General features: G+C 45.0%; 1 protein-coding gene across 1 annotated transcript in view; it reads right to left on the reverse strand.

The window, feature by feature from the left end:
* LOC113995134 (leucine-rich repeat and guanylate kinase domain-containing protein-like) overlaps positions 1-19930 on the reverse strand; it is a 39588-nt gene that overhangs the window by 12544 nt on the left and 7114 nt on the right. Inside the window, exons 6-12 of the mRNA XM_039387259.1 lie at positions 19062-19186; positions 16038-16181; positions 11951-12031; positions 10829-10915; positions 8420-8526; positions 3526-3645; positions 140-236 (exon numbers count right to left, since the gene is read on the reverse strand). Of these exons, the coding sequence (XP_039243193.1) occupies positions 140-236; positions 3526-3645; positions 8420-8526; positions 10829-10915; positions 11951-12031; positions 16038-16181; positions 19062-19186 (761 nt within the window). The remainder of the gene's footprint in view (positions 1-139; positions 237-3525; positions 3646-8419; positions 8527-10828; positions 10916-11950; positions 12032-16037; positions 16182-19061; positions 19187-19930) is intronic.

Consider the following 19930-nt stretch of genomic DNA (forward strand, 5'->3'; position numbering starts at 1 on the left):
ATAAATAAAAAATACAGCATGTATTTGCATCTGGAATGGAACACACAGACCCAAACTTCAGATAAAAAATAAAATAAATCAGCCCTGGACAACTCTGGGAGAGGAAAATGAGCTCCAAGGATATGAGGCAGGTACTTACTGATTCCACCATTTCCTTAAATGCTTCTTGAGAGATGAAATAATAATCCAGCCTGTTTTCTTCCCCAAAATAAGGTCTCCTGGTGGTATGACAGGGACTGGAAAATATATGGGATAATAAAGAAATAACCTGTTTTCCATCACAGAAGCAGCTGTGGAATATGGGAAAGGGGTGGGGGAAGGAGGATCCCATAATTCATTTTATTTGTAAGAGGCCAAGAAATATGAGAAATAGAGGTGCAAATCAACCCACTAATGCTGCATGTTTGAAGGATTAACCCATAAATACAAAAATAAAAACAAAAAAAAAGGAAAGAGTTTAAATATAACATTATATTTGGGTTATAAATTCCTCCCCCCCCCAGCCCAGCAAGGCCTGAACTGGAGCTGTCACAGGAACCCTGGGAACAGAGAAATGATAAATCCAATTTTTTTCCCCAGCTCTGAGGGGTTGTGGGATGATATGAAAGACAAATCCTAAATATAGAAAAGCAGAGCAGGAGTTGGGCTGAACTGGGAGCTTAAAAACCCAAATATAAAGCCCAATTTTTAGGCAGGTCCTCGAAGAGTAAGGGGAGAAACAATCCTGAAATCAGGGGGGATTAAGGGGGAAATAATTACCCACAGGATAAAGCTCAGCTCCACGAGCTTCCTACCAGGATGGACCATAAAAAACCACCCAAAAACCCCCCCAAAATCAGCCAAGTGAATGCAGGGAGTAATTTTAGACTCAGGTGTTCAGTGGCTCGGTCAGAAATGATCTTTTAGGTCACTTCTCTTTGGCAATGATATTTTACTCCTTCAAGAAACCATCAAGAAATTCAGTGTACAAGGCAGAGCCTGACAGATCTTTGCTGTGATAACCTTAGAAGGTGCCACTTCTTTTTCCTTTTTTTTTTTCAATCAGCACATGAGAACAGGGAGTTCCACACAGGACTCTGGAAAATTCCCCTTTTCAAAGGCCTGATTTTCCCCCAAGATAAGGTGAACACATCCAGCTTTAAAGGTCACTGCTGAGCACCAGCCAGATGGTTCGAGGGGCCAATTTCTTTTTTTTTAAAACACTTTTTTCTACATTACAACCCTTTTTTTTGTTTTTTTTTTAATTGCAAGGCCATGTTTACATTCCAACTGCCAGGGTGTCTTGCATGAAATACATTTTTAATGAGAGGAATGTTTGAAATGGAGAAGTGCAAGCCATAAAATTGCTTTAAATCTCCCCTGAATAATTAAAATACAACTTTGCTTTATGGTTGCAATTTTCTGCTCTGTTAAGATTCTGTCTCCCTCCTTTTTTTTTTTTTAATTTTATTTTTTTATTTTCCCCCTCGTGCATGAAAGTTTTAGGAAATAAAACACAGACAAGCATAAAAAGAATGCTCTTTAAAAAAACACACACAAGCACTTGGAAAATTTCAATTGGCATCCGATTCATTTGTAATTTCCAGTAGGAAAAAAAAAACACAGGAGTTGCTTTAAAGAAAGGCAAAAAAAAAAAAAAGATATTTTTACAGTCACACAACCTCTTTCCTTAAGAAGTCTGGTTAAAAATGAATGGATAAATTAGGGCAATAAAAAGAAATTGGGAATATATAGAAGAGAGACAATATCCCGGGAATAAAGAGCAGGGAGTGCTACAGGACCTAGGAAAAGTCAGGAACTGGGAAGGATGGAATGAGTGGACAAAAGGAACATCTTGCACTGCCTCATTTTAGGCCTCAAATTATCAAAATCATCAATTTTTCAGTTTGAGGCGTCCAGGCTGGAATTCCCTTGGAAAAGGAGAAGTTTCCAGGGAGCCCAAGGCTCATAATTGTGCTGGGTGAGGAACTGGCTGAGGGCCCAGAGAGTGGTGGGGATGGAGCTGCATCCAGCTGGGATCCGTCCCCAGGGGTGTCCCCAGGGATCAGTGCTGGGCCCAGTCCTGTTTAATGTCTTTATTGAGGATTTAGAGGAGGGGATGGAGGGAACCATCAGCACATTCCAGGTGCCCCCAAGCTGGGGGAGTGTTGATGTGCTGGAAGGCAGGAGGGCTCTGCAGAGGGCCCTGGCCAGGCTGGATCCAGGGGCTGATTGCAAGGGGCTGAGGTTCCCCAAGGCCAAGGGCCGGGTCCTGCCCTTTGGCCACAAGAAGCCCCTGCAGCTGCAGGCTGGGCCAGAGGGGCTGGAGAGCAGCCAGGCAGGAAGGGAGCTGGGAGTTGGGCTGGGCAGGGAGCTGAAGAGGAGCCCGAGTGTGGCCAGGGGGGCAAGAGGGCCAATGGATCCTGGCCTGGCTCAGGAACAGTGTGGCCAACAGGTCCAAGGAAGTGATTCTGCCCCTGGACTCAGCGCTGGGGAGGCCACCCCTGGAGTGCTGTGTCCAGCTCTGGGCCCCTCAGTTCAGGAAAGACATTGAGGTCCTGGAGCAGGTCCAGAGGAGAGCAACAAGGCTGGTGAAGGGACTGGAGCACAGGTACTATGAGGAGAGGCTGAGGGAGCTGGGGGGGCTCAGCCTGGAGAGGAGGAGGCTCAGGGGAGACCTCCTCACTCTCTGCAACTCCCTGCCAGGAGGGGGGAGCCGGGGGGGGGGTTGGGCTCTTTTCCCAGGCAACCATCAGCAAGACAAGAGGGCTCGGTCTTCAGCTGTGCCAGGGGAGGTTCAGGTTGGATATCAGGAAGAATTTCTTTGCAGAGAGGGTGCTCAGCCATTGGAATGGGCTGCCCAGGGAAGTGGGGGATTCTCCGTCCCTGGAGGTGTTTAAGGACAGACTGGATGTGGCATCAGTGCCATGGGCTGGGAACCACGGCGGGGTTGGATCAAGGGTTGGGCTGGATGAGCTCGGAGGTCCCTTCCAACCCAGCTGATTCTGGGATTCTATGAATTCAGGGTGAATTAGTGTTTCCAGGAGGTGGTGGAGTCTGGAAGGTGGTATTTTCTTTAATAAAACTCTACTCACAGGCCAATAAACTCATCCAGCAGCTGCATTTCCTCCCTTTCCCGGATTTTGGGTGCATTTTGATGTTTTGTATGCAGGCACATCCCCAAAATTAAGAGAAATGCACCCGGATCCAACCAGCTGCTCAGTCTGAGGGGCACCAGGGAGCACAGAGAGAAAAGCTCAATAAAAGGAGCACTAAAAGCCACATTTTTATTTTTATGGGTTTTTTTGTCTGCTGTTCACCTTTGAAAACACCAGGAGAATTTAACTTTTTTTTTTCTAGGAAGTATTTGATGACTTCAGGCAACAGAGCCTCGGGAAGAGCTAAAAACGCATCACAACAAACATTTATTGTCGGTTTTAACTTCTTTAGAGGGAAAAAAAAAAGAACCCAAGCCAGCAGCAATTCCAGCCTGGAGTTCTTTGGAATTCTTTTGGTGTTCTTTGGAATTTTTGGGAGCGAACTTACCCGAATCTGAAGAAATTGTTGAACTGCCTGCAGATCTTATGAGTGAGTTCCCTCTTCCCACAGGACACGGGGCCCACCAACACCAGCATGGGGTAGGAAGAGTCCAGGCCAGGCAAAGTGCTCCGAGAAAGGAAAATAAAGAGCCATTTAATCACCTGCAAACAACCCCAATCAGGGCTCTTTGAGGTGCCCTAAACATAAAAAAGGCACCAAAAAACCCCTCCCTTGATTAAAGCCCCCCGGGTGTCTTTTGCCAAAGGAATAATGTCATATTTAGGATCATTTCTTCCCATTCCCAGCTTTTTTTTCTAAAGCTCCCTCTGCAGTTCTGGGGTTTGCTGAAGAGTTTTTTCCAAGGCTTGTTGCCTGTGTGGAATCTTTTAATGATCACAAAAAATCAGGGCTCTTTGAGGTGCCCTAAACGTAAAAATGGCACCAAAAAAAACCCCCCCCTGAGTTAAAAACCCCCGGGTGTCTTTTGCCAAAGGAATAATGTCGTATTTAGGATCATTTCTTCATTTAGGATCATTTCTTCATTTAGGATCATTTCTTCCCATTCCCAGCTTTTTTTTTCTAAAGCTCCCTCTGCAGTTCAGGGGTTTGTTGAAGAGTTTTTTCCAGGGCTTGTTGCAGGTGTGGAATATTTTAATGATCAGGATAACGAACCTGGATTTAACTGGATTTAATCCTCCAGCCCTTTTCCCCTCTCCTGGATGTAACCTGGTGACTCTGACCCTGGAAGGTGGCGGTTTATAAAGAATTCTTCAATTCGACCACTTAAAGATCCTTCAAACTCCCCTGAACACAAATAACACCCCAATAAAAGAACCCAAGAAAAGCTCTTTGTTTTCTCCACGCTGAGCAGAGGTTTAGATCCTTAAATTCCCCCACTTCCAGCTAAAAACAAGAGAATGAAGAGTATTTCTGCCCTTTGGAGTGTTCAGCAATTTATCTAAAAATAGAGTTGAAATCACTCCAAACCCGCTTATTTTTAATCAATAAATTCATTTATTAATAAATAATTAATGAATTAATTTGAAGGGGGCAGAAAACTACCTATGTGCCCATTTAATATGATTTACCTGAAAACAGAGTTTATTTCTTTTACTGTTCTTCTTACAAATAGTGTAAGAGTAATGAGAACCATCCAACAGAAGCATGGAGGGAAAAGATTCCAAAATAATGGCTTTACTCCTATTTTAGGATCAGCAAACCAGCTCTGTTATCTACCAGACTATGTGGATATAATGGATATTATACCACCCACACTATGGATATAATATATAGGGATATAATTAGCAAAAATATATATTATATATGGATATAATTAGCTCAAAAAGCTTATTATAACAATACATTTCAAATGCTGGAGAAGGAAAAAAATTACATTTTAAAAGTCCTTTATAAAAGAGACATTTAAAGATGGGAATTCCAGGAAAGAAGCTTGGAAACAACAAAATGGATCAAGACATAGCAACTCTGACACCTTCCACTAGCCCAGGTTGCTCCAGCCTGGCCTTGGACACTCCCAGGGATCCAGGGGCAGCCACAGCTTCTCTGGGAAATCCATTCCAGCCCCTCCCCACCCTCCCAGCCAGGAATTCCTTCCTTTTCCATGCACAGATCCTGTTAAATGCTCGGGAATTGCAGAATTCCTCTGTAATCTTTACTTTTACAGGATTCCTTGACAAGATTCCACTCAGAATTCAAATGCTCTTCCAGAAATTCCCACTGCTCCAATTCCTCACAGCCTCACATTCCTTGGATTTATGGTTTCGCCAGAGGAACATGGAGAACATTTCTATGGAACCACAGGATGGTTTGGGTTGGAAGGGACCTTATGGATCATCCAGTTCCAACCCCGACACCTTCCACTAGCCCAGGTTGCTCCAGCCTGGACTTGGACACTTCCAGGGATGGGACATCCACAAAACTTCCATAATACTTCCATAATACCATCCACAAAGTTATCTTTCATTACATCATCAATTGCTGGTTCTCCAAAGCTTAACTCCAACTTTTGGGATCCCTACAGCTTGTAAGAAGCATCTCCTAAAGATTTTCAGGCTCATTTAGGCTTATTTTAGGCTCACAGTTCAACTTTCCGTGTCTCTGTGAATACAGTGACTCACTGCTGGGATAGATTAATAGATTTTAAGGCCAGAAGGGATTTTTGGGATCACCTAAATCAGCCTCCCCTCGTCACACTGGCTGCAGGATTTCCCTGAGTCGGTGCTCGTTTCCAGCCTGATACCTGAGTTTCATTAGAGCACAACTTAATTAAAAATGTTCCAGTTGTGGAGGACTCCTGGTGCATTGTTCCAGTGGTTAATTACTTTAGTTGTCAAAAATAATCATGCTCTGTTTCTCCTCTAAAGCCAGGTACCAATCCCATCGTGTCTTGGCCCAACAGAGTGAAGAACCCTCCGCTACGAAACTCCTGGAGAGCAGCTGGAATTATGATCAACCTCCCTTTTCCAATGTCACCTGCACTTCCAGGAGGGAAAAAAACACCCACGACATTGTTTAGTGCTGTGTTAAAATGTAATTAAAGATAAAATCCCGAGGCACAGAGAGAGAAGGGAATGTTTTGGGGGGCGACAGAACTTTCTGCTCCGTTTTTTCAGGTTTTATTTGTACCAGAGACATTCCTAAATAGGGATTAATCAGCAAGAGAGAGAGGTGCAAATGAACCACCCCAATCTGGTTCCAAGAAGCATTTTAGAGGTGAAAAGGCCGTCAAGTATCCTCATTAGGAAGATTTCCTTAACAACTGGGACCTGGATAGGTTGGAGAGTTGGGCTGATTCCAATGGAACGAGGTTCCCCAAGGCCAAGGGCCAGGTCCTGCCCTTTGGCCACAAGAAGCCCCTGCAGCTGCAGGCTGGGCCAGAGGGGCTGGAGAGCAGCCAGGCAGGAAGGGAGCTGGGAGTTGGCATTGACAAGAAGCTGAAGAGGAGCCAGAGTGTGCCCAGGTGGCCAAGAAGGCCAATGGATCCTGGCCTGGCTCAGGAACAGTGTGGCCAACAGGTCCAAGGAAGTGATTCTGCCCCTGGGCTGGGCGCTGGGGAGGCCACCCCTGGAGTGCTGTGTCCAGCTCTGGGCCCTGAGCTCAGGAAGGCCCTGGAGGGGCTGGAGCAGGGGCAGAGAAGAGCAGCGAGGCTGGGGAAGGGACTGGAGCCCAAGTGCTGGGAGGAGAGGCTGAGGGAGCTGGGGGGGCTCAGCCTGGAGAGGAGGAGGCTCAGGGGAGACCTCCTCACTCTCTGCAACTCCCTGCCAGGAGGGGGGAGCCGGGGGGGGTTGGGCTCTTTTCCCAGGCAACCATCAGCAAGACAAGAGGGCTCGGTCTCAAGTTGTGCCAGGGGAGGTTTAGGATGGCTATTAGAAAGAATTTCTTTGCAGAGAGGGTGCTCAGCCATTGGAATGGGCTGCCCAGGGAAGGGGGGGATTCTCCGTCCCTGGAGGTGTTTAAGGACAGACTGGATGTGGCATCAGTGCCATGGGCTGGGAACCACGGCGGGGTTGGATCAAGGGTTGGGCTGGATGAGCTCGGAGGTCCCTTCCAACCCAGCTGATTCTATGATTCTCTGATTCTATGATTCTATGACTGGTTTGTGCTTTCCAGCTGAGCATCGTTGGCAATTTGGGTCAGTCCCATAAATGCTGGGCTGGGTGTTTGTATGTTTGTGTGCACAACCCCTCTGGCACGAGACACAATTCCTTTCTTTCCAGCAATTACAAACTCCAGGAAGCAAAGATTTAAACACAGTCTGCACTGGAAGAAATCCATGCCTTTAGGGTTTGGGTTTTTTGTTTGTTTTTTTTGGGTTTTTTAAGAAGAAAAATAAGCCAATCGTAGGTTTTGGGTTTTTTTTAAGAAATCTCCATCCTTGCAAAGAAATAAATAATCTTTGTTTGTTTTTTTTTAATAGAATTCTCAGAGTTATGGTCCTGTCTTTCGTGGACAATCCCACAAAACATAAGAATCACAACAAAGATATCCTAAAAATACCAATTTGTGAGTTGCTAAATCATGGATTTTCAATCAGGTTACTCAGGAATGAATTAAGGCATCCAAAATGGTGCTAAAACAGGGGGGTGAGGCACAAAGGTTGGTTCTAGTGCCCTTTGGGGCCAACATAAGAATAAACCAGATATATTTATATACATAACCATATGTATTTATAGCATTTTCCATTTCAAAGGTATTTCAAAGAGTTTTCCAAGAATTCCTCAGGCAAATACCCCGAAAACACATCTGAAAAGAGGCAAATATGGGCAATTCCATTTTCTAGCTGAGATTCCAGACTGAGATTCCACCTGGCACAGGAAAAGCAACACTGGAAAAAGAGCACGGCTGTGCCTTCCCCGTGTTTTGAGTCGCATCATCTCCTCCCCAAAAGGCAGAAGAAACTGGACTTCCTTTGGTACAAACTTAAGAAAAAATTCGCCTCACGAATATAAAAGATGCAAAAAAAAACCCCAAAAGGCATTTTTTTCACAACGGGATGCCAGGAGTGGGAAGGGAAGGTGTCAGCAGGACGGGAAGGGGATGTTTCACAGCTCCTGTGCCTCCAGGGATTTTTCCAAGTGCCTCTGGGCATCGGTGGGAATTTTGCAAAGGGCCATCTGCTCCAACAGATTGTTTGAGAGAAGTGGAGCTGTGGCCAATCTGTCTCAGATTTTGGAGGTGAAGGAGGAACTTGGTTTCATGAGCAATTTGGAGCAAATCAGATTTGCCTCATTTCCAGGCTGCCACTGGAATAGGACAGAACTTCCTCCCCCTTCCCCTGATTAATTTAGAGGACATAAAAAAGTCCCTCTAAAAATGCCAGTAGATTGAGCTTTACTTGAGTGCCACCCTGAGGAGCAGCTGGGAAATGAGGTGAACTCACCTGTGCAGGACTTTCTGGGGCTGCATCATGTGGTACATCACCTGAGACCTGTGATCTTCTGCAGCAACAACTTCTGGAGGAGGATCATATTTATTCACAGCAGCAACCTGTTCCCACAGTTTAGAGGGGCAAAACAGAAAGAAAAGCAGTGATGGAATCGCTTCCAGCTGCAATTTGGCTTCAAAGGTCCCTGTGAATAATGATGGATTTGTGTTTCTGGGGGTCAGTCTTTGTGCTGGGCTTGCCACATAAATCTTTCCAGGAGATTTAGGCAGAGTTTGATGGATGGATGGATGGAAGGCAGCCAGATATAACTCACCATCTTTAATATATTCAACCTTTTCCCGGGGAAGAAAACAGGATGCCACAAAGTGATTTTGCTTAGGTTTTAATTATCCATTAATTTGCATCCTCTCAGTGCTGGTGGAAGATGCCAAACTCAAATCCTCAGGGACTGGAGCCATTCAGAAAAGGAACAGAAATAATAAAGAAAACAAGCAAACTCCAGTTTTCTCCTGACAATGCATTTCTGTCTTTCCTGGGAGGAAGAGCACTCAAATTCCAAGGATTCCCTCCATCCCTTCTGTTGGAAGGAGCTGTGTATTTTTGGGTGTTGTTAAATGTTACACACTCAGAAATAAGGTAAGGACTTCCACAAGGACAAGTGGAAGGTTTTGCACCTGGGAAAACACATAATCTAGGAATGCAACACAGGCTGGGATCTACCTGGGATCTGCCAGGAAGGGACCTGGGGGAGAACAAGCTCAGTAGGAGTGAGGAGGTTGTATCACAAGGAGTTGTTATCCTGCTCTGCTCAGCACTTGCCAGGCCACACCTGGAATATTGGGCTCAGTTTTGGTTCCTGGTATACAAAAAATATGTGGACAGGCTGGAGAGGGTCCAGAGAAGGGCCACAAAGATGATCCAAGGACCAGAAAGCTTGAAAGGCTGGGTTTGTTCAGCCCTGAGAACAAAAGGCTCAGGGAGACCTTATAACCATATTCCAATGTTTAAAGTGTGGCTACAAGGATGGAGACTCCCTTTGTACCAGGAGTCCCATGGATAAAATGAGGGTCAATGGCTACAAGTAACTCCTGAGGAGATTCTAATTGGATACAAGAGATAAAATTTTCACAGTGAAAACAATCATTGGAATATTCAAGGCCAGGTTGGATGGGGCTTGGAGCAACCTGGGCTAGTGGAAGGTGTCCTTGCCCATGGCAGGGGGTTGGAAGGAGATGATCTTTAAGGTCCCTTCCAACCCAAACCATCCTGGATTTTCTGATAACCTCCCCAGGGAAGTGGTGGATTCCCAGTGTTGGGCACTTTTAAGATTGGGCTGAACAAAGGTGCTGGGCCATCTTTTATGGTTCTTTTCCCAAAAAAAGGTTGGACCAGATGATCCATGAGGTCCCTTCCAAGCTGATATTCTATGATTCTATGGCAGTTATACCCATATTAGCAAGGGTTGTGGTGGAAAACATTCCATCTTGGAATCCAATGTCCATGCTACTCTGGGAGAAGGGAAGGCAATTCCATTTTAGCTTTAATTTGGTGCTGGAATTAGTGGCTGGGAGCACAGTAGGTGCATCCTGGTGCACATCATCTGGTCAAGGTTATCCCAAAAGAGCCCTAGTTCACGTAATACGAGACTATTTCACGACCAGAATCAAACATGAGCAACCAGGAGTTTCCCCTTCCAAACTTCTGAGCTCAACTACTGATCTAAACTTCTGATCTGCTGCATTTTTGATCTAAACTAAAACATTTCTGAATGTCCATTTTGTGCCAGCGAGACAGAAGAGCTGGTGCCTCCAAATCCAAGAGAATTCACAAGGCTGAGACATCCTGAAATAACCCGAGGGGAGGATTTTCTGGAATAACTTTTATCACCCCAAAGGGCCGGTCTAAATCAGCCACCCAGGCTTAATTTTGACAGTCCACAGAGAAGGAAAAATATTGTTAAAAGATTAAAAATTATATTAGGAGGGAAACAGGTTGGCACTTGAGATAAAGAGCAAGATCAACATCTCAAAGGTGGGGTAAATGACACTCTGGTGTCGTCCCTCCTGTGTGTTCATGGCAGAAAAAACCTGGCATTAAACAAGAACCTTAATATTTATGCAGCTGAAGTTGGGAGCGATGAATTTCCTGAAAGGATCGTTTTTTAAAGGATAATTCCTTGAAACACAACCCCAACTGGCAGCTGATGATCCTAAAAGTTCCAGCTTGGCTGGGGCCCAAATACAACGGGCAGCAACCAAGTTACATTTCAGGCACCACGACAGGGGAAGGTTTTTATTCCAATAGTTACTGTGAGCAATCCGAGCAGTTTTTGGGGGGAGGAGATTTTACAGATTTCATGGTCTTTATTTAGAAAAATCCCAGAATTACATGATGTTTGCATACCTTTTCTTTCACTGCAACCTTCCTGAGGTCCAGCTCCGTGACTTGGAGCACCGCGAAAATCGCCGAGAGCCAATAATCTGCTTGTTCCTGAGGGACAAAGTTTCTAATTTGACACGAAATACTCGATTTCCTCCATCTAATATTTAACTCCAATAGTTTGAAATGAAATTGGTCTTAATAGATCCCCAGATTTTTACCCTGGGTGTGTCAGTACCAAGCACAAATTGACCCCCCCACACGAGCTCAGCTGCTGCTGCCAGACCTGAGTTGTTCAAAAGGCTGAAACTACAAAGGGCAAAAGATGGGATATTTAAAACTCCAAAGGAATATGATCAGACTTTGCTTAGGAGAAGGACATCTAACAAAAAAAAAAAGCCTTCAATTTATGGGGAACCAGGAGCTGCCTATTTCAGGTATTTTTTCCTGCTAATTTCATTGTGTGTCACAACAGATCATTCTCATAAAAGCCAATAAAAACCTGGCAATTACAGGAAAAACTTCAACTCTTTTGACATGTATTCCTCTTTCTGCCATTGGAAATCTGTAAAAGTCACCCAAAATTTAGAAATCACGGCTCAGGATAAAATCATCTTTGATCACTCAGGACAAATTGCAAATGCAAAGTCAAAGAGTTCCTGATATTTTGCAAAGGATGTTGTGGTTGATAAAATGAACATTTGATTCCTCACTTGAGGAATATTATGGGGGCCATCAGTGAGAACTAGGAAGAAAAGAGGATACAGATTCCATAGACATTATTTTAAAAGGGGTGTTATTAAGCTTCTTCAAGCTTAATAGGAACAATAGACCTTCAAATCAAACAAAAAGGGGATCTTTTAACACACAGAAACCATGGGGTACAAACGTATAAATGGATTAAAAAATGAAATTAATAAAATTAATGTGTGGATATTCAACAAGATGATCCATGTGCAGCTTTGGTTCAGACAAATTTCCCAGAGAAAGGCTGGGAATCAACCCAGGGATCGACATTTCTTCCACTCATTCCCTGAAATGACTTCCAACAAAGACAGAAACTGAGGCTCAAAAGATTCTGGTGTGATCCAAACTACCCAGGTTTGGATCCTAATTTTTTGGGTTCCTCTTTGGCCTCTTTCTTACCTGCAGAGGGTTTTTTAAAAGGTTTAGAACTCGGAGGAGGGGCAGATCTGCAATCCACTTGAGCTCAGGCAGCTCAGCAACCTAATGAACGACAGAAACGGAGCGTTACATCGGCAGCGACGGCACCCACCAAAACTGTGAGGGGAAAAGAAAAGCATTTTCATCCCTGCTCTTAAAATCTGGACGTAAAAAAAACACCCATCATTATACCCCCCGAGGGGGTTTACATGTTAACTGCATTCAATGAGGCACTTCAGTCACAAAAAAAGGCAGATAAGTTGGCTGGGAGCTGGAGCGGGGCGGCGTCATCCAGACAGCAATTTCCAACCACCTGCATTTTCCCCAGTTCTTTTCAAATGTCAAGCCCTAAAACATTCAGCTTTTATGTGGCTGATGTGCTTAAGTGAGGCAATTCTGCAGTTATAGTCAGTGCTCTGGCTGACTAGCCAAAAAAAAAACAACAAAAGAAATTCCTTTTAAGAGTTTCTTTTCTCTGGAGTTCAAGTTCATCCCACAGGACTCAGCATCGTTGTCCTTGGCTGGTTGTGTCCAGAGGGGGATGAATTCCACTTGTGGGCTCATCTGTCCACCAAGGAAAGCTGCACTCAGGCACATCAGATAAACAGTAGTGAAGTTAATTAAGGTTTGTGTGCCCCAAACAAACCCACGGCAGTGGTGCTGGACCCTGAGGGAAGAACTGGAAAGCTCTGGATGAAAACAAGGTGGAATTCGTGTCTCCTCATCTCAGCTACTCAGGTGAGTCACTTTATCATCAGTGGACAGGGGCAGTTCCAGAGTGGTCCCATCCATGGTGGGCTGGGATGAATTGCCTCGTGGGAATACCTGGTTTTCCTCCTCTGCTGGAAAAGTGAATCATGGAATCATCCCAGAATGGTTTGGGTGGGAAGGGACCTGAAAGATCATCCAGTTCCATGGGCAGGGACACCTTCCACTAGCCCAGGTTGCTCCAACCTGGCCTTGGACACTTCTAGGGATCCAGGGGCAGCCACAGCTTCTCTGGGCAACCTGGGCCAGGGCCTCCCCACCCTCCCAGCCAGCAATTCCTTCCTTCTCCATACACAGAGCTTGTTAAATGCTTGGGAATTGCAGAATCCCTCTGTAATCTTTGCTTCTACAAAAAAAAAGTTATATCCAGTAACGTTACAAGAAATTATTAGTTGACAAGATTCCACTCAGAATTCAAATGCTCTTCAAGAAATTTCCCTTGCTCCAATTCCTCACAGCCTCACATTCCTTGGATTTATGGTTTCATCAGAAGAACAAGGAGAACATTTCTACAGAACTACAGAAAGGTTTTTTGGGTTGGAAGGGATCTTCAAGATCACCCAGTTCCACCCCCTGCCACGGGCAGGACACCTTCCACTAGCCCAGGTTGCTCCAACCTGGCCTTGGACACTTCCAGGGATCCAGGGGCAGCCACAGCTTCTCTGGGCAACCTGTGTCAGGTCCTCCTCAGCCTTCCAGCCAGGAATTCCTTCCCAGCATCCCATGTAAATCTTTCCTCTTCCAGTTTGCTGTTCCCCCTCACCCCATCACCATCTGCCCTTGTAAAAAGTCTCTCTCCCTCTTTTTAAAGCCCCCTTTACGTCCTAAAAGGCCAACTGACCCTAAAAGACTTCCAATTCTATCCCTAATTTCTACTCATCTTATGTAAAGTGCCTAAAAATATAAACTTCAACCACAGCCTACCTGAGGCTCATTTTGAGACAAGCCACAAACCAAGTTTGACCAAAGATTTCCCAAAGAAATCATAAAAATTCCAACCACTAATCACTGAACACGTTTACAAGAGAGAAACCCATCATGTCCAGCACTGAAAAACCAAGCCCTGAAATGGTTCTGAGTGGAACTGAGCTGGAATAACTCACACCTTCTTGTGGCAATGGATTAAAATTCCCTTTTAAATTATTCTTCAGAAGGCGAGGTTCAAAAACAACCCGGTGACTCATTAAACAGTTTCAATAACATCATTCCGAGAGGCAAATTTGGATGAGGTAAAATTAATAGCATTTACGTGCTGGAAAGAACAGGGGAAACTACATGAGGCCCTGGAAGTGGTGTTATTAATGCTAATAACAAGCTTATTATGAGGTGGTTTCCTGTCTGATGCAGCTGATGCACCTTGAAATGTCAACCTGAACACAGTGAGAGAAAAAGAATCCCCAGTGCTTCGAATTAAATCCTGTAAATAAATGTGTCTTGCAAGTGGGGGAAAAATGACAGAAAATGTTCCATTGCTGGTTGGTGGTTTTATTCCTGATTTTCGCAGGTTTTCACGTGGAGATCTGTCTTTGATATCAAAGTGGTTCATGAATTGGTGCTATTTTCAATTAAAAAAGAAGAGTAGTACCAAGAGTAGTCTGTATATAAATACCAGTGAGTTGGATTGTACTTCCATTGTACCATTGTAATTCCAGGGAAAATTCTGCTGCGTCACAAAAGCCGGTTTAGAGCAGAGAAGCTGCAGTTCTGCCTGCCAGGAATTTCCAGCTGAGAGCTCGGAAGGATCTGTGGCCATCAAATGTGAAGCAGCCTTGGAGTGAAACACCAAAGGAAAAGGAAAAGGTGTCCTATTTCCACAAAAAGGGCGGGAAGGAGGACCCGGGAAACCCCAGGCCTGTCAGCCTGACCTCAGTGCCTGGCAAGGTTCTGGAGCAGATCATCCTGAGTGCAGTCCCACAGCACCTACAGGAGGGACAAGGGATCAGAGCCAGCCAGCACCCAGGGTTTAGGAAGGGCAGGTCCTGTCTGACCAACCTGAGCTCCTTTTGTGACCAGCTGACCCACCTGGTGGGTGAGGGGAAGGTGTGGATGTGTCTGCCTGGACTTCAGCAAAGCCTTGGACACCGTCTCCCATGGGATGCTCCTGGAAAAGGCTTGGCCAGGGGCACTCTGGGCTGGGTGAGGAACTGGCTGAGGGCCCAGAGAGTGGTGGGGATGGAGCTGCTTCCAGCTGGGATCCGTCCCCAGGGGTGTCCCCAGGGATCAGTGCTGGGCCCAGTCCTGTTCAGTGTCTGCACTGAGGATCTGGAGGAGGGGATGGAGGGAACTATCAGCACATTCCAGGTGACATTCCCCAGCACATTCCAAGCTGGGGGAGTGCTGATGTGCTGGAAGGCAGGAGGGCTCTGCAGAGGGCCCTGGCCAGGCTGGATCCAGGGGCTGATTGCAAGGGGCTGAGGTTCCCCAAGGCCAAGGGCCGGGTCCTGCCCTTTGGCCACAAGAAGCCCCTGCAGCTGCAGGCTGGGCCAGAGGGGCTGGAGAGCAGCCAGGCAGGAAGGGAGCTGGGAGTTGGGCTGGGCAGGGAGCTGAAGAGGAGCCCGAGTGTGCCCAGGGGGGCAAGAGGGCCAAGGGCTGCTGGGCTGGCTGAGGAAGAGTGTGGCAGCAGGAGCAGGGCAGGGCTTGTGCCCCTGGGCTGGGCGCTGGGGAGGCCACCCCTGGAGTGCTGTGTCCAGTTCTGGGCCCTGAGCTCAGGAAGGACATTGAGGTCCTGGAGCAGGTCCAGAGGAGAGCAACAAGGCTGGTGAAGGGACTGGAGCACAGGTACTATGAGGAGAGGCTGAGGGAGCTGGGGGGGCTCAGCCTGGAGAGGAGGAGGCTCAGGGGAGACCTCCTCACTCTCTGCAACTCCCTGCCAGGAGGGGGGAGCCGGGGGGGGGGGGTCGGGCTCTGCTCCAGGGAACCAGCAGTAGGACAAGAGGGCACGGCCTCAAGCTGAGCCAGGGGAGGTTTAGAATTCTTTGCAGAGAGGGTGCTCAGCCATTGGAATGGGCTTCCCAGGGAAGTGGTGGAGTCACCGTCCCTGGAGGTGTTTAAGGTGAGACTGGATGTGGCATCAGTGCCATGGGCTGGGAACTGTGGAGGTTGTGGACCAAGGGTTGGACTGGATGATCTCAGAGGTCCTTTCCAACCCTTCTGATTCTATAATTCTATGATTCTATGATTCTAATATTAATTTCTTGCAGTGTCGTGAGATTTTTTGATCCCTCAAAGGAATTTAATTTAAAAAAAAATAAATATATTCTGCATTCTTAGAAGAAGCTGAGGTGGATATGAAGTGTGGTACCTGGTTATCCTCCAGGTTGATGGTCTCCAGCAGATCATGTCCCTGCAAGCCTCGTAAACTGGTTATTTTATTGCTGGACAGGTCCAGCTTCTGTAGAGTTTTCAAGCTCTCCAGCCCAGTCGCCTTCTCAATCTGGTTGAAGCCCTGAGAAATGAAAGCACAGAAACTGTTCATCAAGTTCCACGGGTGGAAAACAACATTCCCAAGTTCATTTTCTTGTTGAGAATCCTGTTATGCCTCATCTTCATCTCGAGATGACACATCACAGCTTTTCCATCCTGCTCAAGGATGTCCTGATTAGCTCATCTTCAACTCACCTTGAAGAGCAGCGAGAGACAACAGTAATAAAAAGAGCTTTAACATCCTTTTAAAGCTGATTCTGGCCTAAGAATGCTCTTGTCACTATAAAAAAATTTAGAATATAGATACGCACATAAAAGGATAGAATATATATACATAAATACATTGAATTTCCCTCTGTAATCGGGGTTATATTTACATTTTGATTACAGAATGAATAATGAAAATATTAATTTAGAAGATACAGGAGACAGGCTGAGGGTTGAGGGTGTTCTCCTGGAGAAGGGAAGGCTCCAGGGAGACCTGAGAGCCTCTTCCAGGGCTTAAAGGGGCTCCAGGAGAGCTGGAGAGGGACTGGGGACAAGGCAGGGAGGGACAGGACACAGGGAATGGCTTCCCAGTGCCAGAGGGCAGGGATAGATGGGATATTGGGAAGGATGGGAGGGTGGGGAGGGAGTGGAATGGATTTTCCAGAGAAGCTGTGGCTGCTCCTGGATCCCTGGAAGTGTCCAGGGACAGGTTGGAGCAACCTGGGACAGTGGGAGATGTCCCTGCCCATGGCAGGGGGTGGCACTGGATGACCTTGAAGGTCCCTTCCCACCCAAACTTTTCCTGACTCAATGATTCTACGAGATGATCTAAAAATATCTCTGGGATACACCAGTTTTTATGAATGCACATTAAGGAAGGCAGACTTGGTTTCCTGTCAGTGACAGCAGGTACGGAAATGTTTAAAATATAATAATTAAAAAAACTCAAACAACAAACAACCACTTTACAGTAAATTCATCTGGACCAACCCAAGAACTGACCCCTGGTTTTGAGAACTCACAACCAACTGTTGCTGCTTGACATTCCTTCCCAAACCAGGTGACATGGAAGCCCCACATTTATCCCTGCACACCACATGGCTTCGTTTCTCAGGGCCTCAAAAAATCAGGGAATCGTTCATGCTCTGAACTCATAACGGTTTGGTTTTCAGGCCTCTTCCTGGCAACCAGGTCGAAACTAGGGAAGTACCTACATCTCAATATTCCACACTATTCTTTACGTAAGTAGGAACATAAATAGAAGTTGGAGGAAGTTGGTTGGCCAGATTTTTTCTGGAGAAGTTGGAGACAGCGGGTCCCTGCGGCCACTCTCGTTCGTGTGAGAGTGAGGCCTGCAAGGCCTCTGTGAGGCCTGCGAGGCCTGTTGTTTTCCCGATCCAAGAGGAGAGATTTGGTGGAGTGGCCTTCGTTTTCTTAAGGAAAGCATTAAAATTTTGGTTTGTTAGTTCTTTATTAGTTGAGTATACCTGTTTTTCTGGTTTTTTTGGGTGTTGGGGGTTTCTTTCTTATGTGTATATCGTTTTTGTAACCCTGCGGCCGCTCTCACTCGTGTGGGAGTGAGGCCTGTGAGGCCTCTGTGAGGCCTGTGAGGCCTGTTGTTTTCCCGATCCAAGAGGAGAGATTTGGTGGAGTGGCCTTCATTTTCTTAAGGAAAGCATTAAAATTTTGGTTTGTTAGTTCTTTATTAGTTGAGTATACCTGTTTTTCTGGTTTTTTCTGGGTGTTGGGGGTTTCTTTCTTATGTGTATATCGTTTTTGTAATCGTATGTAAGTGTAAATACATATATATATTGTTTTAGTTCTATTATTTTGGTTCTTTTGGTGTTTTTTTTTAATTCTCCCTTCCCTTTCCTTTATAAAAGACCTTTTCACTGTGGTCCTGAGGACTTGAGGGTCAAACTACCACAGAACTCAGCTCTCTGCTCATCCCTGTCCCGGTGGCCACAGGTGCCCAAATGGCTCCTCCTTGGAATTCCTGTTTTTCCAGCGGCCTCACCTTGTGCTGGAAGCTCGGAAGCCTCATCTTCTGTTAATAAATATTTAGGAACTATGGAGACAAACAAGCCGGTTGACTCTCGTGTTATTCCAGTTGTCTGTCCTTGACATTTTTCCCGGCTTTTAAATGTTTAATTAGGTTATTAATAGCATGGAGGCTCCCTCTCTCTTTAATAGGATACAGCTCCGAGCTCCAGTTGCAAAATTCTGGGAACAAAAGGGATTTGTGGAGAAATCCTCGGAAAATTCCTAAGAGTCCAGTTTATTAGAGCTGCACTTCTTATTTTTTTTTTTTTTTATTGCAAATGTGAGTTTTTTTGGGTCCAGCCTTTCTTCCCAACTTCAGAACTTACCACTCTTTCAACCTAAAAAGCTCCAGGGAAAACGAGAAAGGAGGGAATTGCTGGGAAGGGAAGGGGGTGATTGCTCCCATTAAAAAAAAAAAAAGTGCATTTTATTCTAATTAGCATTTTATTCTAAAAAAAGTGCATTTTATTCTAAAGAAAAGTGCATTTCGTGAAAAAAAGTGCATTTTATTCTAATTAGCATTTTATTCTAAAAAGAAAGTGCATTTTGTTCTAATTAGCATTTTATTCTAAAAGTGCACTTTATTCTAAAAAAAAGGTGCATTTTATTTGAAAAAAGGTGCATTTTATTCTGAAAAAAAGTGCATTTTATTCTAAAAAGAAAGGGCATTTTATTCTAAAAAAAATGCATTTTATTCTAATTAGGATTTTATTCTAAAAATGTGCATTTTATTCTAAAAAAAAGCACATTTTATTCTAATTAGCATTTTATTCTAAAAAAAGTGCATTTTATTCTAATTAGGATTTTATTCTAAAAAAAAAATGCATTTTATTCCATTGACAGGAAACCAGCAGGATTATTGATTTCTTACCAAATTGAGGATCCTGAGGGGCAGGTTCTCCAGGCCACTGATGGCCCTGAGGCTGTTGTGGGACAAACTCAGGTGGGTCAGGCTGTGACACTTCTCCAGTCCTTTGATTTCCCTGATATTATTAACTGAGGTTTATTTAAGGGAAATAACACAAAAACCTTGCCAGGAAAAAAAGTTATACTGACCTGACCATCTGCATCATAATTCAACTTAACAATTTGACTTAAATAAAGTAAGAAAAGCTGAGTTACTGTCAAGGAGAAATGCCTGCAAAACGTGCCCCTGCTGCAGGAGGTGGTTTTTAATTTAGGATTATAAAAAAAAGCAGCTTGTTTTGTCTGCCAGGTCCTCAGGGAGGAGTGTTTGACACGGGTTAGTGTCACTTTGCTATTCAGAATTTGGCATTTTTTAAAATTCCAGGCTCATTTCCCTCCATTTCAGGGGGTTTTGGTGCAGCTGTGGACAAAAATGAACCTATTTTTGTCCCCATTTCAGTAACATCTTCATTGCCAGGCGAGGGAATTGAAATAAAATTGAAAAAAAAAAAACAGATTCAGACCCACAATATGAGACTTTGATCTTTTTTTTCCTTTTCCCCTTCTCATTTTGCTGTGGGGTTTTTGCCTCTGCAGAGGAAAATTAGAATTGCAGAGGCAGAGTGACTCAGTGCTGTTCTCTGACAAGATTCAGGTCACCTGAACACCTCATAAATGTGGGAATAATATCACCTGGGCAGCCTGGGAATGTTTCATCTGCTCCTCCATGGAAAAGGGACTGTTTAGGATAATTTTGGAATGGGCAGGAAAAAAAGTGCAACAGCCCCAGTGTTGTTCCTTTCAGAGAGCAGAAAATGCAATTCCTGAGGAAAA

This window comes from Pipra filicauda, unplaced genomic scaffold, assembly GCF_003945595.2.
Source record: "Pipra filicauda isolate LSUMZ 115617 unplaced genomic scaffold, ASM394559v2 scaffold548_size709544_pilon, whole genome shotgun sequence".
NCBI classification, from domain to species: Eukaryota; Metazoa; Chordata; class Aves; order Passeriformes; family Pipridae; genus Pipra; species Pipra filicauda.